General features: G+C 48.1%; 1 protein-coding gene across 1 annotated transcript; it reads right to left on the bottom strand.

Annotated features, from left to right (window-relative positions):
* Positions 1-2: 2 nt before the first annotated feature.
* lamc1 (laminin, gamma 1) lies at positions 3-27,894 on the bottom strand. Its single transcript, XM_086129380.1, has 28 exons — positions 27,285-27,894; positions 19,826-20,130; positions 16,103-16,233; positions 13,939-14,105; positions 13,664-13,855; positions 13,185-13,302; positions 12,317-12,415; positions 12,122-12,258; positions 11,932-12,054; positions 10,646-10,835; positions 10,243-10,355; positions 9,778-9,999; positions 9,372-9,560; positions 8,999-9,244; positions 8,313-8,466; positions 7,931-8,073; positions 7,683-7,861; positions 6,411-6,567; positions 5,874-6,079; positions 5,718-5,797; positions 5,498-5,635; positions 4,375-4,519; positions 4,146-4,295; positions 3,381-3,495; positions 3,103-3,302; positions 2,604-2,762; positions 2,087-2,186; positions 3-1,992 (listed from the first exon to the last, which is right to left on the bottom strand). The coding sequence occupies exons 1-28, from the start codon at positions 27,673-27,675 to the stop codon at positions 1,736-1,738; spliced, it is 4,806 nt and encodes a 1,601-aa protein (XP_085985506.1). The 5' UTR covers positions 27,676-27,894; the 3' UTR covers positions 3-1,735.
* Between the last annotated feature and the right edge of the window lie 62 nt (positions 27,895-27,956).

Here is a 27,956-nt window from a genome sequence, read left to right as displayed (position 1 = left end):
GATAACTTAACAATACTGTTTATTATTACACACGTGTGCTTACATGACTATAAGTGGATGGATGGATGGAGGTCAAAGGTCATAGTGTTCTTGTTTGGATTACACACACACAAAATTCATATTAAGGCACAAAGTCGTTACAAATCACAGGTTAACTATGTCTTCACTTCAGTCGCGTGACATGAGAAATAAAGAACATTAAGAAATTGGCGACCTTGATGAGCACGCGTGCACATGCACGTCGCTATTGACACAAAAACGTGAAAATCAAAAAAAAAAACACACACATACGCACATTACATATTTTTAGCACCAGTGTATCAGAGCAAATGTACAAAAGTTGCATAGAGTCCGAGTGACGTCACCACGTGACTGGAGAGGCGGGACCGGGATGAGCGGGGGCAGGACCGATGCGGCCGCACCCTGATTGGTCGCTGGCGTGCTTGGCACGCCTGACAGCAAACGCGTTAAGCTTAGCATGTAGCAACGACGTCACACAAGAGAAGGAGAAAGGTTACGCGCCGGGCCATGATGGGTAATGGCTGCTCGCGTGCACAAAACTGCCACTGGGAGGGACTTCCTGTGTGCAGTCATATGATGTCACATTATGGAAAGCTATCTTTCCCAACTCAACAAACTCATTGATTGTCAAATGAATCAGCGCCTGTGGAAAATCGTATCATTGTTTCATGTCAAATTCTTCTCAAAAGGGAATCGCAAAACATTTGTTTAATTTGGGGGTCGGGGACTCCAAATTGGGGAAATACTGTACTGTATTGTGGAATGAACTACGGGAAACCCACAGCAGAGTTAAGGTCTCTTTGGCCTGTTGTGTAGCCAACTCCGGTCCTAGAGAGCCGCACCACAGTCCTGCTTGTGTGAGAAGTTTCCCACTTCCAACATACCAAATTCAAATGATCAGGATCATTATCAGGCTTTTACAGAGCTTGCTGGAACAGGGAAAGTTCTAAAACAGGATGGACTGCGGCTCTCTAGGACTGGAATTGCCTACCCTGTACAAGTGGCAAATGGATGCCAACTAGTGCAGTTCAATGGCATGAGTAAAATGTTGTTGTGCTAATTTTCTATAAAGCTGTTTGAGCATTGATTCACAACACACTAGTTTTCATTCTTCGTTTGGCGCACTAGTGGGATATCGACCAATTGATTTATTGGAAAGCATTTATTGGAAATCCTACCAGTGGCCTGAATCGTGATTTCAATGGGCCTCGGAAAATCCAAATTAGTCAGGCCTTAGTCCTGAAATAAAACACGGCCATTGAATTGGATATCCAGGACATCCAATAAATGCTCAAATGTCTTTAGGGCAAGTCATTTGAAGATGTATTTGCTGCGCGCTTTTTGAATAAATGCTGAAGTGGCTTCAGACGGACCCCTGCGGGGCCCTCAGGATGTGCTGTGATAACCCTTCTTGCGCCGATGATGATGATGTCACGAACGACAATAAAATGTAGGGTGGCGGATCGTCACTGCTGGTGAGCCCTTCCAATGTGGGGGGGGGGGGCACGACAGGTAACGGCGGCGCGCGCACCCAGGAAACTGGCAGCGGGAGGGACTTCCTGTTGCGGCGGCGGACGTGCAGTCTCGTGGGGTTCGTGCTGGTGGTCTCTGGTGCTTTGCGCTTATGCACAGTTCAAAAAAAGACAAAAACAATCAAGGTGGAGTTTTGGTAACGCGTTTGTGATGTTTTGAGGCATTTTGCGACGTTGAACATTTAGGGCTTCTCCAGGGAAGGCGTGTTGAAGCATCCGTCAGGCAGCGTGTTCTTGATGTCGTTGAGGTTGGCGATGTCGGCGCGGATCTCTCGGATCTGCCGGTCGTAGTCGCCGATCATGGCCTCCTGCGTGCGCGCCACATCGTTGAGCTCAGTCAACTTCCTGTCCAGCTCGCTGTCGGCCATCTTGTCCTTGGCACGGCGCAGCGACTCGTCGATTTGGGTCAGTTTGCTCACGTCCACTTTGTCGATGTTGCCTGAGGGACACGTGGTAGGAAAAGATCAGTCACCACTTCCAACATGCAACCGGAGGTGCAACAATTCAACCACAGCTCATTGTGGTGCGCTTACCTAGTTGCTCCAGCAGGGCGGCGATGGTGCTGAGGACTGTCTTGACGGCGCTTTTGGCCTTGCGGGCGTTGTCTTCTGCTTCCTTGGCGTTGGTCGACGCCTGCCGCAAGTCGAAAGGCATATCAGCCACATTGATTCAATGTGAACATCACTTCAAGTCGAACACTTTGTGTGTGTGACTTGAGGCCAACACGCGACATCGTGTGACACCGTGACGTTTTGTGACATGCAACGCCACATGTTGAGTGTCCACATCACATGACATCAGAAAACATCATCGTGCGACCGCAACTGATGTCATCACTAAACGTGAAATCATGCAGCAACACGCGTAACTTGACATGACAATCCGTGCCATCAGAAGACATGACAGCAAAATCATGTCATGTGACATCAAGTGACACAACATGACAGTGTCACATGACACATAGGACGTCACAGAAGATCACGTGTTACACGACATCACGTGATATCAAATCATGTGATGTAACATGGTGCGGCAAGGTTGGGTTCGTACCATGGCGGCCATCATCATGTCCTGGTCTGCCTCGGCCTTCTTCCTGCTCAGCTGCTCCTCAGCATTGCTCAGCTCATCCATCAGGGCGTTGACTTCGCTGTCCAGTTTGTCAGCATCCTGCAAGGCCTTCTCGGCATCCTCCTTGGTCTTGCCCGAGCCCTGGCGTGAGGCGGGATGCGGACAAGTGTCAGGTTAACAGCCCGTTAGGGTTCTAATAATAGGTCCAGATCGAACAGGAAAAGTTGTGACGCCCCGCTGTCTCGTTCTTCACAGGGGTGACTATACCGGTGTCGCTTCCAGTTTTTGAAGAACGCAGACTGTTTCATGCTACGTGCTACTTACAAGAAATTCAAAGCAAACAAGGCACGCATGCTGTTTGAGTATTAAAGGAAGGTAAAAGTACTCTGACTTCCAGAGTAAAATTTGTAGCTCCTGTCACCATCTGAAATTGGAGCACTGCTAAGTCGGCTGTCCACTTGGGGGCGGGCGAGTGACCCACCTTCTGCACGTTGGTGGCGATGCGCTCGGCCTCCTCCGCCTTGGTCTTGGCCTGTCTGGCATCGGCGTCCGCATTTCCCAGCGCCGCTTCGGCCTGCCGCGTCTTTGCATTGGCAGCAGCCACGGTGGCGTTGATGGCTGGGATCCTCTTCAGTGCCTCCTCTGCTGCCGTCTTATTGTCGTTGACGCGACGGTCAAAGTCTGCGAAGAAGTAGGAAAAAGGGCTTGACTCGCATGACTTGGTAAAAAGATGGACGTGTGTCGTTGCGGAGCCAGTACCTCGCAGGTCGTCGAGGATGTTCTCAGCCTCGCGGAAGGTGGACTGGGCCTTCTTGGCCGCTTCCTCCGCCGTCGCCTTGGCGGCGTCGGCGCGGGCCAGGAGCTGGTCAGCCGTCTGGAGCACAACAAGGCACGACGAGAAAGAAAAGAGGAGACCGGCATGTTTCATGTTCAAGAAAAAAAACAAAAAAAAAACAGCTTCCTTATTTCTTATTTAGCTTTTTTTTCAAATTGATCTTATTTCTGTGTACATTGCTAGTGTAAAAACGATAGTAAAGCAAAGGGGGGGGGGAACAGATTCAAAGCAAAAATACAGTTATGCCTTGACCTACGGGTTTCATTCGTTCCATGAGCATGCCTGTACCTCAAAACATTCCAACCTCAAATCATGTTTTCCCAATGAAATGAATGAAATTGACATTCCTTTGCTCATTCTCCCGTTTTCTTAAAGAAGGAAAACAGTATGCACGAATATTCTACAAAGTAATAATTTTATTCATAATGATTTCAATGAATTGTGTCCATCTTGACCACCAGCGGGCAGTAAAATGCAGCCATACAGACCCACACGCCAAAGAGCCACCACAGCTATCAATGACACACTCATCTGCACCAATACCAGTTGATCTTTGCAGAAGATAAAGAATATGGCCGATGGCTATTCGCTTAACATTCGGTTTTTACACGCCTGTGCTCCACACCATAGCGACATTTGTGACTATATCACATGTAGTACGTGTTGAAACATTCTAGAAAATCCATTACCTGCTGCTCACTGCGACCTTTCTCAAGAAGCTTTTGGACTTCCCGCTCTTTAGGCGCCAGGTCCTCCCTTAGGTCATTGTACTCCTTCACCGCCTTGTCTATCAGGCCGTCCAAGTCGGATGCCTCTTTTTTGATCTTGTTGGCCTCCTCCTGCAAACAGGAAGCAGGCGCGTTTACAAGCGGGAAGCGGTGGCGGGAAGCGGCGGCAAAGCGGGACGGCCGGCGGCACCTCCAGGGCGTGCGTGTGGAAGGGCGGCAGGCCGGTGAGGTTGGCGAAGATCTTGATGGCGTGGTTTCCGGCCTCTTCCGCCTCTGCTTGGACTTTGTTGGCTTGCTTCTCCAAACTCTTGGCCAGCTCCAGCGCCTCCTTGTATCTGAACAGGAGGGCACCCGCATTTCAGGAACTAAGTACATTTTTCCGCTCACTTCACTTCAACTCCCATGGACAGACTTCTGTGAAACGTGTAACTGCACAGCGAAGCACCCCTTTACATTAACTTAGCGATCTGTCTTCTTGCTCGGTGTGTCGTGGGCTTCGATAGCCATAACGATGATTGTGTCGCTTATTTTCCGCCACGGAGGCGACGGGTTTTATTTGGAGGAGAGCATCAAATTGATTTTTTTGTCGATACGTGAAATCTTCTGTGACATAAGTCACTACTTACCGTATTGGCCCGAATATAGGACGGTGTTTTTTGCATTGAAATAAGACTGAAAAAGTGGGGGTCATCTTATATTCAGGGTCTAGATATTATTCCAATTCACGACGCTAGATGGCGCCAGATATCATTGAAGCGAATGCTGAACTTGACTCCCCAGGCCAAAGCGAACCCGTCACGAAGAATAAAAATAAAAATAGCGGTAACACAAAGAAGAAAAATAAAAAATAGCGGTAAGAAAGAAAAGAGAAGAAAATAATAGAAGAGATAACAGAAAATGGAGAAACGTAGCGACAATCTGGAGAAAAGTGGGTCGATGATCGGCCAGGTTAACCGGCAGCTGAGGAGAAGTTATGGTGTAATTTACATTTCAAAAAGCAGAAGCCATTTACGAATGTGATTGCACTTTGGTTTACATATTTAAATGTTCAGATATTAAGATTTGAATGAGGCAAAATAACATGCTTTTTCTCTCAAATATATTGTTATAATCATTTGTTTCAGATGTACTGTAATTATTTTCTGTATAAAAATTAATTTGGTGTTCAAAAAGTCTTTTTTCAAACTTGAGTCTTGAAAAAGAGGGGGTCGTCTTATAATCAGGGCAGTCTTATATTCGGGCCAATATGGTATGTACTTTGTCTTCAGCGAACGTGTCATATCAGTCCCATGATGAATACTTTTGCCACCTACTTCCTGTTGAGCTCGTCTATCTGTTGAGCGGTCTTTCCTTCTCCGTCCAGCGTCTTGAGAAGCAGATTGTAAGCTTTGGTGGACGTGTCATTGGCATCCTTGGCAATCTTCTCGATCTGGTCGGCGTCCATCTTGTGCCTGTGCCAACAACAGTTGTCACGCCGTGTGCCTCTGCTTTGAAATGTATTCCAACCTACGTCCTCCAGCACCCCCTTCTTACTTGTTGGCCAGTTTGCGCGCTTCTTCGGCCAGCAGCGTCATATTGTTGGGATCGCCATCGCCGCTTGGAGATTTGATGTCCTGAAAGCATACGCCGCACCTTCAAGGACGCGTTCGACAGCGACAATGTCATCACGGGATGCGGCATGACACTCACCACTTTGGCGATGGCGTCCTTGGCTTTGTCCAGCTCCTGTCGGGCGCGGTCGATGAGGTTCTCGGCCTGGCGCACTCGGTTGCGCGCACGGTCCGCCTGCGCGCCCGTCTGCTCCACCGTACCGCGCACATTGTGCAGACGGTTCCACTGCGTCGTCAGCGAGCCGTTGATGGCGTTCAGACGCTCCAGCAGAGCTCGGTCCACGTCTGAATTTCATTTATATGACGATAAATCATTCATTGTCATGAAATAACCAATGACATGAACTCATTCACTCCCAAAGACATTTTTAAACGTCTTTTCAAACTTGGTCTAGAATTGGCCGGTACTGACTGAGTTAAAAAAACAAAAAAAAAACAAAATAATGTTATTTTTGTTCACATTTTAACAGATTTTTTTTGGGGGAAAAAAAGCATCCCACGAATGCACTAAACATTGTACTCTTCCCGGCGGGCGAGATGAAACAAGAGAGAAGTTCGTGCACAGCCCGCGGGGCAGACTTTGCGCAGCCACCTATGTGGCAACGTGCGCGCCTACCCTTGCTAGCGCGCGCCTCGTCCAGGAGGTCGAGGACTGCACGCTCGGCCTCCTTCAGGCGGTCTTCGAAAGCCTTGTCGCTGACCGTCTCCTGACCGGATGCCAGGTTGTCGATGAGCGTCTGGAGCTCGTGGATTTTCTGGCGCTGCTGGTTCACCTGCCACAAAAACACCCGCAGTCTTAGCGGGCACCGAGCTAGTACATGTAAATCTCAAGTTTGTGGAACTCAAGTTGAGGCCCACTCGGGTTAGGTCGTGTACACACCTAAGGATTTCTGAAATCATTTATTTATTTATTATTTTTTATCTTTGGCAGACATCACACATTTGTGCATTTGTGCGTATTAATTATTTTATTCGAATGTATTGTTAAAAATGTGAATGCTAAAAATTATGGATTTTGTCCCATAACGCCACAAGGTAATGCCATAACTGCGTGTGCTCAAACGACTTTGCCAATAATTTGAATGGCTTTGCAATACATTCAAGCGACATAGCCCAGTCAAAACAGGATATTCCACATAGCCATGCTTTCGTAAAATACACTCGTAACACACCTCAGACAGAAGGATCATCTTATTAATACAAACTGTAACAAGACATAAGATTGCCAGGCGTTTCACATCCTTGGTGGGAGAGGGGCAACATTGGCATAAAAAAAAAGCCCCATTGTCTTAAGGTGTGCACCTGGCAGTCAATCCCAGCGTTTTACTGGATTTTGTCTGATCTTGCAAGGCCCACCGAATATTTGGTTCTAATGCTATATAAACAAGGAGCCCACCAAAATAAAGTGTGGACTCGCTTCTTTCGGCAGAAAAAAAATTGTTTCTATCTTTTTCCATTCTTCAGCAATCGGCATTACAAAATGGCTAAGTTTCATGGAAATGGCGATTCCTGGGCAAAAAACTGAGAAAAAGAGCTTTTTGTAAAAGCATGCATTTCAATCACGTGAGGCACCACTGCCACCTACTGGTCGCTTTTTTTTACATGATTTACAATGCAAACGGCTTATTCTCATTCACAGATTGCATCAGACCCTCCTCCTCTCTATGACGCAAAAAAAAAGACGTAGACGTACAAGTACGTCCTTGGTAGGCGGGGCCTAATTTTAAAAAGACGTACAAGTACGTCTTATGGAATGAAAGAGTTAAAATGTGTAATCTTTTTGATTGGTAATTGATAAGGGAAGGAACAACTGGTAGCGTAGAGTAATTGAAGTCCAATGTAGTCGCGTGTCTGCCAAGTGTTGAGTGACACGAGCGAGAGTCCTCACCTTGTCCCGGACGAGACTGTAGCAGGAAGGACACTGCTGGCATCCAGGCGCCGAGCGGTTGTAAAAGTAGTTCTCCTCACACATGTCGCAGCGGGCACCCACAAAGCCGGGCCGGCAGTGGCAGCGGCCGTCCTCCCGGCACTGCCCCGACTGTGCTCCCTCGGGGTCGCAGTCGCAGGCTAGGGGAGGTCAAGTAAAGGTCAGAGTTCAAGTAGGAGCATCGCAAGACGGTCGTCGGGCGTTCGTACGTTTGCATCCGGACGAACTGAAACCGAAGAAGTTGACCTCGCACTGCTCGCATCGGGGCCCCGTGACGCCCGGTTGGCACTCGCACTGCCCGCTGACAATGTCGCACTGGCCGTTGGCCGAGCCGATGGCATCGCAGTTGCACCTGTGGACGAGCCATTCAAAGCCGTTTGGGAATGTCTGACGAACGTCCGTGCAACAACACAGCAACTTCGAATGAACGTCGAGTTGAGTTTGCAGCGCTCATAAATCAAAGCGAGTCATTGGCCTAATGATGGCTCCTATCTCAAGACATCTTTTGCAGATTGTTCTCATGTAAAGTAGGGGGCATTGTTTGTTGTTCATGATATCGCTTTTTGCAAACAAGCAAGGGAAGGGTCTTACCGCTCACATCCGTTTCGGCTGCGCAGGTTGAAGAATCCCGGCTGGCAGGCGCTGCAGTCTCGCTCGATGACGTTGGGCAAGCACGGGCATTGGCCCGTCACTGCCGAGCAGCTCTTCTGGGCGCCCACCGTGCCCAACGGGGAACATGCGCACGCTGACAAAGGGGGAGAAGGGACACTTGATGTGACATATCATACATGAGTTTGTTCTGTTTTAGAACTGGAGTGTACTTGACTTTATCACACCACAGCAAGCTTTTATTTGAATTATCTTGCATGCAACAAATATTCCATGTATTTAAAAAAAAAAAAAAAATTCAAAGACTAGTCAAATCAAAACTAAAATAAACCATTTAAAAAAAAAGAAAACCTAATAAAAACAAACGACTAAACCCTAAGTGAATTTTAAAATGATGCGTTTCAATCTTGACAATGAATGTTCTTTTTGTCATTTCAGGAAGATCATTTTCTTCTTTGCTTTGTGAATATATTCAGCTCTTCCGTTGTCAATGCTTTTAGGTGCTGTGCTTTTGGTTGTGTGAAGCGCACCGACTTGCATTGTGTCTGGAACGTGCGCTAGAAACAAAGCTGCCTTGCCATTCACGTGACTTCACAAAGCATCTCACGCGACGTGACGCGCATCCGCATCGCGGAGCATCGGACGGCGGCGTAATTTGACGGACTGACCCTTGCACTTGTCGGCGGGGTCGGCGGCAAGGGGGTTGCCGTAGAAACCGTCCTTGCATCGGTCGCAGAAGAAGCCAGCCGTGTTGTAGATGCACTTCAGGCACTCGCCCGTCTCGCGGTCGCAATTGCCGACGGCGTTGGGGTCGATGTTGTCGCTGCACTTGCATGCGCGGCATACGCGCACCGGACCGCCCTCACCCAGCGGGTCCCCGAAGAAACCGTCGTCGCATAGCTCGCACCGCTTGCCTGCAAAGAAAAAGGTGGACCGGTTTCTGGAAAGCGTGTCTGAGACGCTCGACCCGATTTGGGACGTGGAAACCCGGAACGACGTATGCATACATACACCACGATATATATTAGTGCCGGGTGGTACCTGTGGTGCCAGCGGGACAGTTGGTGCAGACCACTTGTCCGCTCTTGGGTACCGAGGCGCAGGTGGCGCCAGCGGGACATGGGCACGGCTGGCAGTCCGAGGACGTCCCCCTGGTAGCGTCGCCATAGAAACCGTCCCGGCAGCGCTCGCAGCTCAGGCCCCCCGTGTTGTGTTGACAGTTGCATGCGCCTGCACACACACACACACACACACACACATTTGCAGCAACGAGAAGTTCATCAAATCATCTTTTGAGGGGAGATGCACACCCCGATAAAATAAGCAATGTTACATATGCATTTCATCGGCGAATTAATTCCATCAAACTATGAACAATACGATAGGAAATGATCAAAATAGTTCCCATTTCGACGTGCGCGGTTTGAATTTTGCAGTAACGTCCTACCTGTGGTCGGGTCGCAGGCATCGCTGTGGCCATTGCAGTTGCAGGACTCGCAGGCGCTGAAGGCCCCGAGTGGCGGGTGGGCACGGCGGTAGCCCGGCGCACAGCGCTCGCAGCGCCGGCCCTCGTAGCCGAGAGGACACGTGCACTGCTCCACCCAGCGGGCTGGCGTCCCCGGACCCTGCCGGGCCGTCACCAGTGACACGTCGTCCAGGTAACCGGCACCTGAGAGACGCCGGTACAGAGTAAGGAGAACTTCCTGCACACCCTTGCAATACTTTGACTGGGCTATTTCGGAATGCTGAGGGAAGGCCACTACAGGTTCTGGTCCTTCCTAACAAAGTGAATGCCGGAAAAAGGATTCGGTTGTGGACTTTTCTGGAACTCTCCAGGTCCACTAGAATGACCCTTCTTTGTGGTGATTATGTTGCAGGGAATGAGCGAAGGCGTGGCCGCGTATTGACGTACTCTTCTCGCTGTAAGTGCCGCGGATCTTGATGGCCGTCAGGTTATGGAGGAGTTTCTGGAAGTCTGAATGGCTAATGGCTGGCCTCCAAGGGTAGTCGGCGCTGTTGTGGAGTCTGGAGGACCAGCAGAAGAAGAAGAGGAAGAAAAAAATGAGGAGCAAGACGGATAAAAGGAAGACGAAGGAGGATGATGAGGGTCAGCAGTCCCTTTTTATTTCACAGGGATACTGCAGTCAAACAGAGTTACAAGCTCAAGAAAAAGACGAAGACGGGGAAGAAGAAGGAAAAAAGGTACAGAGGGAAGAACGAGAAAGGGCGAAGAAAACAAGGAAGAAGACGGAGGAGAGGAGGAGGAAAAAGAAAGAGAAGTTGAAAGAGAAGGTCAAGGTGTGTCCGCTTGTTACCTGAAGACGTAGCGTTGCTTTTCATCGGCCGGGTAGGCGTTGCCCTGGGCGATGAGTGGTACGGCCGCCCGAATTCCGGCGCCTTCCAGGACCAGGTCCTCGGCGGACAGGCGGCTGTCGCGGCGGTCCACCCGGAAACTCAGACTCAGGTTTTGACCAAAGCTCAGCAGCTGGTCGCCCAAGAACTTGTCTAGACAGGCCACAACACGCGACGTCAACCACACGCGCGCACTGTCGCCACGGCATATCTCCGACAGCAGTGGCGTCTTGACATGTGAGTGAACCAAGGAGCAGCATAATAAATGTAGCACTAGATCATGAACCACAACGGATGAATTATTTCCGCTCTAATATTACAGTGAAACTCCTCTACAACGAAATCATGTTTGCAGCAAGAAATTTTTCACAACAGGGTTTTTTTCACTGTAGCAAATTTGATTTCACATGTAAACACACACACACACACACACACACACACACACACACACACACACACACACACACACACACACACAAACGTATGTGTACGCTTTTTTTATTCCAGTAGTGCATAAGTATAAGCAGACACTTATTTGACACTTCATAGTCAGTGTAGAAAGGAAAAAAGGGAAAGAAATTGCGAAATTTACGATCAGCATTCACTTTCACTTACATCAATTTCTTGGATAATGTCTTTTATTTTGCTTCCTCCGTCTTTCATTTTGATCACTTTTACCCTCTCTTGCAGCGTCAGAGCGCTTCTTGTCTTAGCCGCTTGACATCCAGAGGTCCGTTTTGGAGCCATTTTAGCAATGCAACGTTCGTGCCGCGTCTGAAACTAACAATAACAAATACTTCCTGGACTACTGCGTATGTGTAAACCAGTGTGGTGGCTGCTGTTGCCGTTTCCGAACGAAGCAGTAGAGGTCGCTGTTGGATTAGACTTCGTTGTAGTGAACCTCGTCCGGAAGCAAGAGAGGAGAAAAAGATTTCGTATAACGCAACAGGGTTTTTTTTTCGTTGTATGGGGGGGGGGGGGCAGGAGAGTGGGAATGGTGTTAATGCATGAAGATTTTTTTTCACACTGGGGGGTATTTTTGCCCATGTAGGTTTCATTGTAGAGGAGTTTCACTGTGTATATATATATATATATATATATAAAATATATTTGATTATTACTATATGGTTTGCTGCAATAAAATATTATAAAGTGCTTTTGTTTCTTAATGAAAAACGACCAGAAGAAATGAAACTCAAAAGCCAAGGCGCCGTTGCGCGTGCACACACGTACGTGCTCATGCGCATACCTGGAGCTACGAAGTACATGGGGAAGTAGTCCTGGGACACCAAGGAGATGTCCTGACTGTTGGGCGACCATTGCACTGGCACACTCGACGCATCGCGCTGCTGACCCGTCCACTGATCTTCATCTAAAAACGTACGCACACGGGTCAGTGTGGAACCAGCATACGCGCCCGCGCACGTGCAACCGCCTACCTCGCTCGAAGTTGGAGCTCAGCATGTGGATGCTGAAGCCGGGCGCGCTCTCACACACGGACGAGTGAAGGAAGCAAAAACACGGAGAGCAGCCTTCGGCGCTGCTGGCGTCCATGTTGAAGAAGCCTGGCTTACACCTGAAAGGTTTCAAAGGTCACCGTGTGTTGACATGCGGCTCGTGTGTGTGTGTGTTACCGGTCACAGGTGAACCCCTCCACGTTTTCCTTGCAGCGACATTGTCCCGTGTTGACGTCACATTCCTGAGTGCTTCCTGATGGCGAGCAAGAACACGGCCTGCGCAAAACACGTCAGCATCATGATTGGCATCGTCGCTGTCATACAAATAAATAGACTTTGATCATATTCCACGGAAACAGCAAAGACCGTTAAGTCGCACACACAACTTGTGCAATCTCGTTAGGCCACAGAATATTCTCTTCATCATTCAGATGTTTTGTTTTGTTTTTGGAGTCTTTATGTACTTTTTGGTCAGCAGCTTTGGCTTTGGAACTGTGCCGTGCAGTTTTTTTCCTTATTTTTGAGTCAGTAGCATTGACTTAAATAAGGCGAGGGAGGGCTTGCTGTTGTTTTGATGTCGTCCTTGGTTCCTTTGTGACTGTCTGTCTAAGGTCACACAGACGTTAACTTTAACAAGTAGTGTGTGTGCACAGACAGATTGTGTCAGTAGGGGGCACTTTTGAGTCCGGTTCAGCAGCCTCGCTGCACTTTTGCAGGAACAAAAAAAATCAAGTCATGTGTATTGTATTCATGAGTAGTCTACAACAGGATTCTCAACTCCCTCGTGTAACATATTCAGTAAGCAACAGGACATGTGGCTGACTCACGTTTTAGCCGCAAGTTTGCTCCGTAAACAAATGCAGTGCAGCCATTGAGTCGTTTCAAGTTTTAAAATGTTCACAAAGTTTTGACTCCGGTGTGGCCTGAGAGGTGTGCTTGGTCCGCCCGCGGGGATGTCAACCTGCGCACATTGTGCCGAGTGTCCCCTGATCTTCAAGGGTCGGACTCACGTCTCTGTTGTGGTATCGTCTGGGGGTTGCCTTACCTGCATCCAGCCTCGGTGAGACTGTGAAATCCAGGCTGACAGCGGTCACACTTTTCTCCCGTCACTCCTGGTTTGCACGCACACATGCCTCGGTTGTCACACTGGGGAGACTCCGAACCTAAACACAGGTACACGCGCACGCACGGAAACACGTTAACTTCCTAGCACACACACACACAATCACTCTCAACTTGGCCCGGCTTGACTTTTCGGCTGCTGTGACTTTTGACATTTGCGTGTGAATGTGGCCAGTGGGCCCACACAGTGGCAAGGAGGTCAGGGGGGCATCGTTAATGTTGAGCCCCGCCGACCTGCTTTGTTGCTGGATTTTGATTCCATGTTTTGGGAGAAAATTCCACAAAGACGACAGCACTCTTCATTTTGCAAATGTGACACGCTAGCAGGCATCCGGGGGTCCCCGGTGCCTTTATGGGCGTGTCCAGGAGGCACGATATAGGTAGCAATAAGCTGCGTCTCACCAACAGAATTACAGGCGCAGGGCAGGCAGCGGTGGTGGGTGTCATCGCGTCTGTAATGGTGGTCCAGGCAACGCTCGCACCTGGGCCCGTCCGTGTTGTCGGCGCAGTTCTTGCAGTGACCTCCGTGACCCGTGGCCCGGTACAGCTCGGCGTCGAAGTAGCACTCGGAACTCTTCCCGCTGCAGTCGCACGCTGGCAAACACAATCGGCGACAACACGCGTCAGCCGGCATGACGCGAGCGTGACGCGGCGCCGCCTCGAGGGGAGGCTCTTACGTAGACACTCGTTGGCATTATCGGCGGTGGCCCGCCTCCACGGCCGGTCGTTGTAGAAGGCTTTGCAGGATTGACAGTCCACTCCTTCCGTGTTGTGTTTGCAGTTACACACCAGACGACCTTGAGTGTCCTTCACGCACTCGCTGGCGTGGCCATTGCACTTACACCTACAACACACGCGTGCACACACATTCATACAATGTTAATAAATAAATAAATAAATATAGGGCAGCATAGAAAAGGGTTGGGGGTCCCATTTGGGGGAGCAGCTCGTTCCATATTCCAGAAGTCGCAACAGCCGCCCCCCCCCCCCCCGGCAAATTTTATTGTTTCGCCAGTTGACGCGAAAAAACAGGGATGTTACAATATTTACAAATATTGATATCAATGGCCCAGACAAGCCATCAAGTGGCAAGAAATAGGCGCACGTGAATCTCCCAGCGACATCCACCACACAACAGACAACAATAAGCTTCCAAGTTGAAGTATGCACGGAAAAAGAAATAAAAAAACTTAGTTACTTTTTTCTATAACTGTGTTGCTTTTATTAAGTGTGTTTCTGACTTGACTTGAATTTTTGGACTTAAAGGAATCACTGATAGTCGGCAGTATGACATTTCTAATATTATGAATCAGAAATAGATTTTATTATATACAGTATATTGTCAAATTAGAAATTTGGGAAGACGTAGATTAAATTATTTTAGATTTTGATAATCAGCCAGGCCGACTATCGATGCCGATATTCGAAATCTTGACGAACATCAGCATATATCAATAAAACCAGACGGCCGATAAGGGATCAATTTCACACCGTGTTACCTTCATGCAATTGTTTCTTTAAATTTCCAGCTGATGTTATAAGAGATGCTGCTGATGCTGGGAACTCTCTGCCCCTTTTGTTTTTTTAATTGTGATTAAATCGAAAATAATTAAAAGTTTAACATTTCACTTATATTTTGACATTTTCGAAAACTATGCACTGCAGAAAACTATAGGGAGCTATTTATCTATTTAAAAGGTCAATCAAGTCCAAATGACAGGGGGATGAACAAGATGGAACCGAGGAGGAAGAAGAGGACAAGCTGAGACGTGCGGACAAGGAAGGGGACCCCCCCAAAAAAACCAAAAACATTTGATTGACGCTTTTGTGCTCTTTGTGGTTTTTGCTATTTGCTGCTGGCAGATGTCGTGGAAAAAATGTGTTTCGGAAGGAAAAGCGGCCGCAGGGTTTCGTCCCCGCAAATCAGTCACCACGTAAATCACCTCTCGCACTGTATGAACGACACATGTTATTACCGTACTTGACTATGACGTGAGTGAACCTGGTGCGTTTGATTGTGAACCTGCCCGGCTGTACATTTCGGATACAGAAGATTAGGACTTTGATTGATTTGATAATGATAATTGCTCCCAAAAATTATAATGTGAGTAAATACTTCAATAAAGTACGACCGAACTCCGTTTTGCATGCGCTGCCATTTTAAAAACATACGCTAGTGTGTGCACGCATGCTACCGTTTTGTTAAAGCTAGCCTACATTTCACCATGCCTGCGTCCAGTAATAAAAAGTCTTCGGTATGTGTTAAATCCAGAAATAGCACTCGTAACTGACACTGCGCCTTTTTAATACGGTGCGCCGTATGGTCGTGAAATTATGGTAGGTGCATTCGAACTACTACAACGCATTATTAATTAGTACAAAAAGCTATTAGGAGGGTGACTTACTGCTGTCAATAAGTCACTGTGATTGTCAACGTGAATGAGCTGAACATTTACAAGTTGGGAGTGGTTTGATTTGGACAAGGAATGTAGAAGCTCGACATGGATTTGTTCATTTTGGCATGAAAATGTGGAAGAGTGACAAATGTGGGCTTGTTGGTCAGATGGCAAACCGTTTTGTAGTGCAGACATCTGCAAAAGTCTCAGAGCGTTTTCGGTTGATTTTGACAAAACAGAAACGCCCCCTCCCACTCCGAGGAAGGAAAGCGAAGGCGTCGGTGCGCTCCACTCTGCGTCCCCTTTCTCGCGCTCGGCCCGCCCCGTTCCGGTGGGCTCGTAATCCCGGCCGGCCGGCCAGGAATGTGCGGAATGCCGGCCGTGTGGTGGAAGCGCGTTGCGGGCATTATTAGGGAGACAACATTCCCAGAGAGCGACGGCTTACCTTCCGCCCACGGCGAAATCGGAGATGGCGTAGTAGTAGGACTTGAGCACTTTGGGGTCGTTGAAGACTTCGTCGCCAAACGTGTTGAGGCGGTTCAAGGTCACGCGGATGTCGGTGGCTGTCACCCAGTCCTGTCACATCACACAGTGCAGTCAGGCTTCAACGTCACGTCTTGGAGCAAGGAACACATTTCCAGCAAAGCAAACCACTAAATCCAGTTTGTAAAGAAGCACTTCCTGTTTATAAATGTATACTTTGTGTGTTTAAAGGAGTAAAGCCCCTACATCAGGGGTGTCAAACTCATTTTTGTAGTTCCGGTTTCCCTTATGAATTTTGGGAAACCATATGTTTAATCCCCTCCACATATGACATACACAGTGCAAAACAAATTGCTGAAGAACTAGTTTTAAAATCAGAAGTCAAGAATAACGACTGTTGTTGTGGATTACGTATAACAATTTGAAATTTTGCTTCAGACTTTAGCAAGCATCATGGAACTTGACATGCTTGATTTGCTTTCGTGGGCCACATAAAATGATGTGGCGGGCCAGATCTGGCCCCCGGGCCTTGACTTTGACACCTGTGCCCTATATGTTCATATACTTCCCAAGTGTACAAGAGCAAGGGCCGAATTTAACCACGTTACTTTCTTGTTTAAAAACAAAAACAAAAACTATATAACTGCCCACTTCTCACCTGAAAATGATTATTTTCTTTCCAAGTATATAACTGTACTTCCCAATTTTAATGGTATTCTTCCTGTGCATAAAGGTGTACTTCCTGTGTGCAAAAGTGTAGCTGCATGTATAACTTCCTATGTCCCATCTGTAAAGGAATAACTCCCTAATGCGACATTGTACTGGTGGTTGGTAAAGGTGCACTTGCTGCATGAAGAGGAGCACTTCCCATGTGTGAAAGTGTACTTTTCACGCAAGGGAGAAAATACCTCTCCACGTGCCATTTTTTTTCCTCTCCTACAAATCAATTTTTTTTTGTAATTCTTTCAGTCATTCAATTTTCCAGAACGAAACATTTGTCGGCAAGAAGCCAAAGCATATCAGATCTTAAAAGTCGTTTCCTGTAGAGATGGATGCGGCGGGGCTCTGCCAAAAAAAAAAAAAAACGGAGGCGCTCATCCGAACACGGTGTACAAGCCAAAAGCAGACCACAACACGTGCTCAAGGCCCTCCTTGGCAATGTCTGTGCTGGGAAAGACATTTGTTGTCCCGCTTGAAACATAGCGAGCAGCCAACGAAAACACTCGTTCGGCCTCGGACGTCCGATCTTGTCTCGTCACGGCCGATTGAAGAAAAAAAAAAAAGTTGCACAACAGGCCGTGAAGGCCACTGGAGTTAGCCGAGCGCTCGCTATCGTCAGGAAGCTTATCACGACCCTCGGAGGAGGGTTTTGTTTTTCGCCATGGAGTAGGAGCTCACCGCAGCTGCTACAAGATAAACAATCTGCGTCTGGCGGGAGAATGGGGCGCCAACGCTGGCGAAGACGTGACAAACAAATGCTCAACATTTACACTGGCAAGGAAACATGCAGCTAGCAAGCACACGCTAACCCTGAATCTCACAACCAAAAATCAATCAATCCATTTTATTTTTTGAACAACAAAATGTTTTGTTTTTTTTTAAGAGAAAAATATTTTGTTCAACTTTGACGTGAATATGATAACATTCCAACTCACTGGGAAAAAGTCGACAGATTTAGAATAAGATTAGGACTTTTTTGAATTTTGATTCATTTACTTTCATGGATACATAAAATTTGAAACTGAAATAAAAAAAAGACATGGAATATTGAACTTCAATATTTACATGAAAATTGTAAAATGCGAATAAAGGGCATCAGGACAAACGTTTTTCCAGTCGGGATTTTGGAACGTTACATTTGAAAAGTGGCCGTGATTTAATATTCTTTAGGTCCAACGTTGAATCGTCCCTTTCGGTGAGGCAAAAGCAGCCTCCCTGGGCCCAAAAAGGTTTGCGGGGGGTCATTTTAGCCAGCAGGCTTTTGTTTGAGCAGGTGTTTCCACACTTTTCTTCTTTCGCCTGACTTCCTGAATCCCGGCTTCAGCAAACACGCCGGCCTTTGTTACCTCGCTGTCACGCCCACGTGTCAATCATTAAACGCCGCACGGCCGGGGCGGGGATTTGGGGTTGTGTAACGGGGCCCACCGAGGGCTTCTGTCTGCTAGGAAGTGGGCGTGTCCGGAAGACAACTCGACGTTTGGATGTGGTTGTCATCGTTGGATGTGTGGCAGCTGCTCTGGAGCTTTCTCATAGAAAAGTAAGCAGCCCACCCCCACTTAAACAAAAGCCCCCACCCTGCAGCTGCGCCATCAACGTACTATCAATTACGCGGTCTTCTGGAAGCGTCTTTCAGCAGGAATCCGATGTGCAGCTGGTCTGCCCTTGCCTGTCGGCCTCTGTCGCAAGATTGCTGCCGGAGAAAGCGGCACGGCCACTTGTTTTTCTCCAAAATAAGACTTTCCAGAAAGGGATGATTTTTTTTTTTGGGGGGGGGGGGGGGGGGGGGGATTGTAGAGCATTTTGAATCAGAAAAAAGACGGCAGATGAGCAGTTAGCACATCCAGCAGTCCCGGCTGCGGCCATCCTGTGCGGAGTTTGGTTGGTTTTTCTAGAATGATGTTTCAATGCAGGGGTGTCAAACTCATTTTTGTCGCGGGCCACTTTAGAGTTAGGTCTTTCCTCGGAGGGCCATTATGACAGTGAAACCACAAAAATGTTTAATCACGTTATCGCATTATTACTTGTAAGGGTAACACAATTATTGTAAAATCTCAACGTAATTTATTACAGATGATAATTTGACATTTTGACACATTTTTTTTTTAGCAAGGATCATGCATGGTGACACGATTTTATTTCGGAGGGCCACATAAAATGATGCTGCGGGCCGGATCTGGCCCCCGGGCCTTGAGTTTGACACCTGTGTTTTAATGTATCAATGAAGGATATGTTATAATCTAGAATTTTATTTTTCAGAAAAAACAGGACTTTTATTTCAGGAATGCTTTTTCTCGGAACTTACATAAAATTTTGTTTTTAAGTGAAATACACACACACACACACACACACACACACATGCGCACGCACACACGTCTTTTTTCCTGGGGATTTTCCAACTTTCCCCCCAAAAAGAACTGCGGTTCACTGTACTTCCCATTCACACCAGTAGGGGGCAATAGGTAAGCAGAGTTACAAACCGCAGCGGGCCACTTTTAACATGCTTTCATTGGCAGCTTGACATCAGTGCGTGGCGGGCCAGGGGCTTCAAATGGCGGCAGTCAAACGCAGCACTACCAACCGCAACGACGCACTGATGGCGCCGCCGCAGCGGGGGCTGAGCAGGTGTAAAGCCCCGCCCCCGGCAGACTGCAGGAGTGTCACATGAGGCGATGGCAGTCCGACACCGCCACCCAGAATAAATTGACGGGACAGGAAACATCACAGCAAACGTGACATCACCACAGTGTGTGATGTGTGCGTTTTTCCGTTCGTGTCAGTGCGGGCTTGTTAGCGTTAACCCCCCCCACGGAGAGAGCATGCGTGTCACATGACTGACGGCGGCGCCCAAAATAAGTTGACAGTTGACGGGCAACCGGGGTCAAATAAGGAAGGCAAGCGGTGGATGAAGGCGGATGCCGAGCGGCCGCACTGGGCGGGCGCATCTCGTCTGGACGGCGGGACGCACCTGGAGGATGGGACTGTGGTCAAAGTTGTAGCCGCTGGGTCGGCCCTCCAGCGTGGAGAAGGCCACGTTGCCGCCGGTGAGCGGCGAGATGTCACTGAAGTCGTCGGTGCAGAGCGCTCGCCGCTCGTCCTCGCCCGTGCGGATAAAATCGCGGTTGCCCAAGCCGTACGTCTTTTCGCACGAGCCACTGTAGTAAGTGTACGGCGTCCACGCGCCATCCTCGCTGCCCCGCTTGTAGATGACAAAGCTCTCGGGACGGCTCGTGTGGAACTTCAGGCGCACGTACGTGATGTCAAAGGCCTTTCCTGTAGGGAGACGCCCACGTACCACATGGTCAAACGTCAAGAAGCTGACAAAGCGCGTTAGTTAGTTAACACATGACACATAAGCACGCTAACACATAAGTATTGAAAATACTAGTGCGTGTGTTTATTTGCGCCCGTTTGTGTCCTCTCCTAGATTTTCTATGTGTTAGGTTGTCTGGTAGTGTGTATTTGACGTGTGTTGTCCTATGTTTGTGCGTGCCTATGTGTTGTGTTGTGTTATTTTTGTTATTTTGACTTCAAAATGGCGCCGCGAGAGTGGCTGCCTTTCCAGCAGCTCCGATATTTTTTTGTTGTACTTCTTCCTTTCATAACTTTGCTGCTGTGAATTGGGAATTTCTCCATTGCGAGACTAATAAAGATTTTTTCTTATCTTATCTTAATCCATCTGTTTGTGTTAGTGTCTGAGTGTTAGTGCAGTGTTATATTGTGTGTGTTAATGTGCTTGAGTTAGAGAGTTTGTGTATCTGTTTTGAGTGTGTGTGTGTGTGTCTATGTTAGTGTGTTAATGTTTGTGTGTGTGCTTCAAAATGTGTTACTTGTTTGTGTTTGTGTCTGTGTTTATGTGTTAGCGTGCGCATGTTAGTGTCTGTGTGTGTTAATGTGTTAATGTGTGTTAACCTGTCTGAGTTTGAGTCTGTGTATGAGTGCGCGCGTTAGTGTGTGTGTGTGTGTGAAAATGTCACATCAGATGCTAAAATGTGACATCATCACCGACAAACACATCAAACGCAACTCTGTGACATCATATGTAACCAGGGAGACATCCCCACACACGAAATTGACATAACCAGGTGCTGGAGTGTGACATCACGACCGGTAAACGTGACACGCATGACGACATCGTGCCGACAAGACATCCTGGCAACATCTGCTTCTCATACCGGCGTCCATCTTGGGACAAAGTGGCGCTGCGTGAGGACACGTACACACATGCATACCCAACGAGTGTGAGCAGGCCTGGGCCCGATTTTGTGTGTGTGTGTGTGTAGAATGTGCTGTGTAAACAATGTGATATGGGGGCATGTGTGTGTGTTTGTCTGTTGGGGGTGTCTCAGCTGGGGCCTCAGAGTGGAGAGCAAATAAAACGGACAAGGCTGATTGGATGATTTTTTTTTTTCTAACAGCAGGAAACTTGAAGACAGCAGATACGACATGCATTCGCGTGCGTGTTTGCGCGTGCGTGCGCGCATGTGTGCCTCACGTGAAAGAATGTCAAACAATGACGAAAGGTGTTGAAGCAGGCGGTGTAACTTGATCAGGCCACCGTCAACTATTGTGCGCAGCAGCAGACCCCAACTGAGCCCTCCCTTGAGGAGAAGTGCGAGCTACCACCACCAAGACAAGTCCCGACAAGAACTTTCCTTCCTGGGACCACCCCACCACTCACATAGGGAGGGTAGGCCCTACGATGGACAGAAAGCAAGCGAGAGGGAAGGAAATGAAGAGATGTGAAGGTTCGGCCAGCAAATTTGAGTATTTGGCTGTATGTGTCATTCAGTTGACCTATGGAGGGGGGTGGGGGGGATAGGTAGACTTCACCAAATAAAATCATCAATTTAGAAAATTCAACGAATCAAGTGTTTTCGATTTGCCCTATTTTTGTGAATGGATAATTTAGCTTCACCTCTTCATTTGAAAAAATGCAGAAGCTGCCACTTTGATTCTCCCATTTTCATGCAGCAAACTCCAGTGAGAAAAGAAAAGGAAAAAAAAAAGGGCCGTTTTGCAACAAAGTCTTCAAAACGACCCGGGCCTCTTTGGTATTGAGGCTATAAGTCGGATATGCAGTACAAAGGCTCATCCGAACACATCCGACTTATACGTCATCAGAATGATAAATGGGCTGTCACTCGTATAGCGCTTGGCTAGCTTCAAAGCACCTCCCACCGTGACCACATTCACCAACTCATGATGGAGCATCAGGAGGTTCAGTATCTTGCTCAAGGACACTTTGACTTGGTCACAATGGCTGCGGATCAAACCCCCAACCTTTGGGTTGAGACGACCATTCCGCCACTGACGCATGCCGCCCCCGCTGCCGTTCATCGAAAGCCAAATATGTGCGCGGGCGGTGGAGCAGCGCTTGAGAGACTACTGACAACCGTGCATCTGCAAAGTTGCTCAGACTTTACAATGCGACTTTTATATGTGACTTGAAATGAATCCCACTTGAAAAGGGGAAGCTGTACTGTCCAAATCGAGACGCATGCACTCATTACAAAATGTAACATGCTTTTAACTCATTCAGTACCAGCCAATTCTGGACCAAGTCTGAAAAGACGTTTAAAAACGTCTTTGGGAGTGAATGAGTTAAATATTCCAAGGTTTTTACAAAAGCCGCACTTCAAATAAGGCCAGCTAAGTGCACAGAGCAAAACATGGGGGTGGGGGAATCATTAATTAAAACTCATAAAAACCTCTTTGGGAGTGAATGAGTCAATGATGCATCATTACTCAATGTTTTAAGGACAATCACAATTATGGATTGCACGTTCAAATGTATATGACAGGAATTTGGGATGTTTTTTTGGGCGAGGCTGGAACAGATTTATGGCGTTTGATCAATGAAGAGGCTAACGTCAAACCAACTTCCTGGCAGACGACATTCAGTGGCTCCGTTTTCCACTCGGGGAAACATTCTGATAAGCATTCCTGGGAAACACTTCCAGGGAGGAGTGCGGGGGAGGTGGTGGTGGTGGGGAGGGGGGCCGTGGCGGGGGTCATAAAACATCCCGATGATCTCACCGCATTCCAAGCAAATCAAAGAACGCTTTGAGCGTCCGTGTGGGCATGCCGCGGCAGACGCGGAGCAAAGATCAGCTTGGCCATGCGCGCCTCCATCTTGTTAACAGTCGACAATTGTTTGCGACCAATCGTGACATTGCACGCGCCGACAAAACATGGATGCTGGCTGCGCGCGCGCGCGTTTGAGTTACGCACGATGGCGCTCGCCCTGCCTACTGCATTCCTTGCGACAGCCATCTTTGTTGAACATTTCTCACACACATCAACACGCAGACACACAAACGGACTTTAATCAACACGACAAGCAAGTTCAGAGGAGATTAAAGCGTCATGTGGCGGTTGCAGGTGATAACCGGCCCTGTGTGTGTGTGTGCATGTGTGTATAAACATTAGTGTGCTAATTAAAGAGAGCACCAAAGAAGCCCCCCCCCCCGCCTCCACCAGGCATCAGGATAACAGGAATTCAGGAACAAACGGCGCTGACCTCATTACCGATCCCAGTGGGATACCAGCACCCCTTTATCATGACCCCAACCCAAACCTGCCCCCGCTAATATCACCCCCCCGCCACCCTTTAAAGTATTTGAGTAGCAGAATAGCTGTATGGAAGCAGACCAGCTCCATGTCGTTTCAAAACTCACCTGTCAATCAAATGTGCATGTAAAACGCGCATTTTTCACCCTCCATAAAAAGAGGTTTACCTTTAAGCCACACCCACCCATGACATCCCTAACTGCAAATTAGGAGTTGACGTAGTCTGCATAGTATTAATTTACCCCCATGTGCGTCTGCTTGTCCTTGTCGCGTCAAAAATGGGTGAAGACCCCCCCCCACCCGATTCCACCAGCTGCTTCTGTCCAAAAATTCCCACACAGCCTTTTGCTCCCATACAGCAGGAAGTCACTTAAATCACTCGACATTCCTCAAATAACTCATTTAAGCCGCTGTCAAAATATGTAAATGAGATTGGAAAGAATTTTAAGATGCGCACGCGCGCACACACACACACACACACACACAAACTCCCAAATACAAGCAGGTGGTGTGTGTGATCAAGACAGGAAGAAGCACAGACAACTTCCCGCAGCATCATGAAAGTTTTAATAACATGTTACACGTTCCACCCGTTAGGGATGCTAACCAGGAGCCATGTTGTGCTGGCTTTGGCACAAATGCTACTGGCTACCAGGGCCCATCATTAACTCATTCACTCCCAAAGACGTTTTTAAACGTCTTTTCAGACTTGGTCCAGAATTGGCTGGTACTGAATGAGTTAATGTTGGACCCTGCATGTTCTCTCTCTCTCTCTCTCTCTCTCGCACACGCGCACACACACACACACACACACACACACACACACACACACACACACACACACACACACACACACACACACACACACACACACACACAATTCTTGAGTAAAGGTTGCCAGCACTGCTTCCAAATTTTCAGGTCATTCTGTGAGTGACGATAAAAAGTTATCCAGTTGATTTTTGCCTGCGGCCTCTGCATGTGCATCTCATAATTAGCGCATCGCACAGGGGAATGCAGAGGTTAGACTTCAAAGGCGCAACGAGACAAGTCGGAAGCCTCGTGCACAGACTGTCACGCGCAGCAGCGCCCCCGTGACCTCTGAACTCAACTACAGACATGAGTCGTTCAGGTGAACTCGATCATTTGAGTGATGGGAATTGACGTCCAGTCCGAACATAATAGACACACTTGTGAGGAAAAAAAAACTGACACATGGGGCAGCTCATTTGTAGACAAAGGCAACCAACCCCCCCCCCCCCCCCAAAAGGGTTTTAAAAAATTATATATGTATGTGTGTGTGTGTTGGGAAAAAATATCTTTAAATTTCATGAGTATATTAAAATAAAAACAGACGCTGGCCCAAACTGACCAATACATATTTCTTTGTAAAAGTGCATTTTCGTTTTGGAGACAAAGACTTTCTTCAATCAAACGGCAGGTTAGGATAATGCAAGAAAGCAACGCGTCCAGCAAGCAGAGGCGCAACTAATCAATTCTCAAATTATTTGGCAACTATTGTGATAAGTGATCGTTTTAACAAAGTGCTGAACTTCACATTGTCCAAATTTCATCCTTTCGACAGGAACACTTCCTGTTGCAGCCCTACTTATGCGCCTTCTGCACTGTGATTGACAGGTAGGCAATCCTGAGTGTAGTGTGTCTTTTTTGTCCGAAGTGAGCGGGGGGATAGGCTCCAGCTCAAGCCGTGAGCCTCAACAGGATTAGCGCTCAAGAAAGACGGTGGCTGAACGCCCCGAAGCCCATATCTCACTGAGCGGCAAATGCTTCCGAATGTTTGTGCATGTAGCCAATGTTTTGGTTTTTTTCTCTCTTCAGGGTTCATTCAAGGTTGCAAAGAACGGTCGGCAACCGTTTTTCTTGTCTCAAAGAAATGGAAATGTTAAGATGTCAATTTTTTGAACAGGTTCCACATTTTTGGACAACTAAAACTCTTTGAGAATGTCTAAGGAACGTCTTCCCTGACGAAAGAACAAAATTCACTCCGTGCAAAAACACTCTCAAGCATTTGCTGTTCAGTCTGATATGGGCTTCAGATGGCGGCGTCTCGCGGAGACATGCATGCGGGCGAAGCGCGGCACCAAAAGGTAAGCCGCTTCTGTGAATAGGAGCAGGCCAGCTGAGCTTGCAGATGTTCCGCATCACGTTCCCACGCCCAGAGGGGAGCAGAGGAGGAGTCCGATTTTCAACAGCTGCTCGCTGGCCGGCTGACTTTTTCCCACACTGAAAGCCTCAGCTGACCGTTCTCATCAACTATCAGGAAGCAGAAGAATCCCGCTTTTGACATCACACTACCCGAGCGCGACGTCGCCGCAGCAACACCGGCACGTCCGGCTCCTCCCAAGCCAGCAACGTAAGCGCGGGGACTCGGGAATGCGGCGCTGAGATTCCCCCCCACCCCCCCAGCAGAAATAGATGGCTTTTTTTAAACGCCCCGAAAGACGAGAATGCCCACGCAAATAACATTGGGATGACTGTCCCCGCTGCGTTCGCTCACCCCACCTGGGCCGCACTCACTCGGGGTCAAAGTTCAGCCAGCAGAGGGAGCGGAGAGACAAAATAAAAGTCCACTTTATGGCGTTGCCCCGGAGACGCTCGAGGGAATTTTCCCAAGCGCCACAAGTGGAACACGGCACATGCACGCACTTGCTAACTTTTTGGGGGGGGCTACATTTCATCTTTCACGTATATTTGTGTTCTCATGTATGATGTGTTGCCTTGTTAAACTGCGTTTACGTGGACGTTCAACTTCTGACATACAGTCTAACATGCATGTCGTAGGACATATAAACATACATGCAAACAAATTAGGGCAGCAATTATTATTTTCGTGATGAATCAGTGGCTGACAATTCTGTCAGTTAATCAATAAAACATTTTTTGTAAACAATTTCATTTGCATTCCTTTATCCCAAAATAGAACATGACGTCAAATGGAAAGTCCAAAAAATGCACAAACAAATTAATTATGATTCAGTTCCTCGTTTTGGCCATAACATTGCAGAAATTTGTTTTTCTTGCTTTCCAAAGTAAAAGCAGATGGTTACAAATCTTTTATTTGGGGGGGCAGATTGTCTGATTCTATGGGGCATGAGATAAATTGGGGAATATTTACTGATGAGGCTGAAATCGCAAGTATTTGAACAATTTTATATTAAACAAGGTCTCAAGAGCAGGCATGTTCAACATCCGGCCCGTGTACAAATTTCCACCGACTCACAGTCTCTCTGGCATAAAATCGTGTGTCGCGTGTCAGCACTGTTGAATGGAAATTGACATTTTTGTCACTGAAATATGAAACAAATGCATCTCGTTAATTTTCCAAAAGACTGTGGCTGTTTCATCCCTCCTAATCTGGCCATCTTTGCAAAAAGATCAAGTGCAGTAATAGTCGTAAAAATTGGGGCCCTTGCTCCAGTCCAGGGCTATCCAAACTATGGCTAGTGGCCCATTTGTGGCCCACCATCCATTTTCAGCGGCCTGTGGCATACACTAAAAATGACTTTTGACAGGGTCCACAAGGCCAGTAAAATAAAAAAAAAATGTGTAGGTGGACAGAGAGAAGGAAGAGTGTGGAAAAAAAATGTTGCCACTGATAAAATGGGGTACATAAAGTAGAACTTTTCTAAATATCCAACTAAAGAAATTAACTATTCATGACCAAGATAACAAAACTAGTTTGTGGCAAAAGTTTGAGGCTGCCCGGGTTAACCATTAGTACCATGTATCGACGTTTTATTGGTTTACAAGTATATAGTAGTGTCGAAGACCAAGTATGCTCACGTCAAACATACACGCTCGCCTGCGTTTCAGACGTGACGCGGGGTTCTTACCGAGGTGCAGTGTGAGGTTGATGGCGTTGGGGTACTGCACCCCGGCCAGCATGGTCTGGCTCTGCCACCAGGTGGTGTCCTGTTGGTTGTTGTAGTCGGTGAGGTAGGCGGGGCCGTGTTGGTTCCGCGGGTCGCGGGCGTCGCAGATGTGACACGACTTGGTGACCCCCGTGGCCCCCGTCTGGACGCAGTACTCCTCCGGGGGGCTGCCGCACGTGTTGGTGGCCACCACCGTCACGTTGAACGCGGCGTTTACGAACTCCGGCATGCAGCGTTGCGCTTGCCCTTGATCATCCGTGCACTCGTCCATAGCGGCGCCGACGCCGAGCGTCAGTGCGGCCGCCAGGGCGGCCACCGCCAAGGGGTACAACCGCGGGGAAGGAGCCGCCATGTCGGCGCTCCTCAGCTGAGACCGCGACGTCACTCGCGCGGGGCCAAACTGAGTCAAACTCGGCACGACTCGTTCCGATCGGGCCGGCGGGAGGCGCGAGTAACTTGCGAGGGAGTCGGGAGCGAGTTGCGGGCGAAGACGAAACTTGATGGGGCGAGCTCAGCACTTTGTGTGCGCCGCCATGGAGTGCTGGAAGCCGACTACACCCTGCAAGGGAGTCAGTCAGGGTCGTCGCGCGCATGCGCAACACTTACCGGAGCCCACTTCCGTCACCCAAAAAA

This window comes from Hippocampus guttulatus, chromosome 14 (assembly GCF_054856545.1).
Source record: "Hippocampus guttulatus isolate MCC_2025c chromosome 14, RoL_Hgut_1.0, whole genome shotgun sequence".
Taxonomy (NCBI): Eukaryota; Metazoa; Chordata; class Actinopteri; order Syngnathiformes; family Syngnathidae; genus Hippocampus; species Hippocampus guttulatus.
Note: the sequence above shows the minus strand (reverse complement) of the source record. Positions and strands in the feature narration are given on the sequence as shown.

Bases quoted from the DNA above. Each gene is read 5' to 3' on its own strand.
- lamc1 (XM_086129380.1), bottom strand. From the start codon at position 27,675: ATGGCGGCTCCTTCCCCGCGGTTGTACCCCTTGGCGGTGGCCGCCCTG. The intron at 9,561-9,777 runs GTAGGACGTTAC...GTGTGTGTGCAG, and splicing joins TGCCTGCGACCCGACCACAG to GCGCATGCAACTGTCAACAC. The intron at 1,993-2,086 runs GTAAGCGCACCA...CGTGTCCCTCAG, and splicing joins CGCCCTGCTGGAGCAACTAG to GCAACATCGACAAAGTGGAC.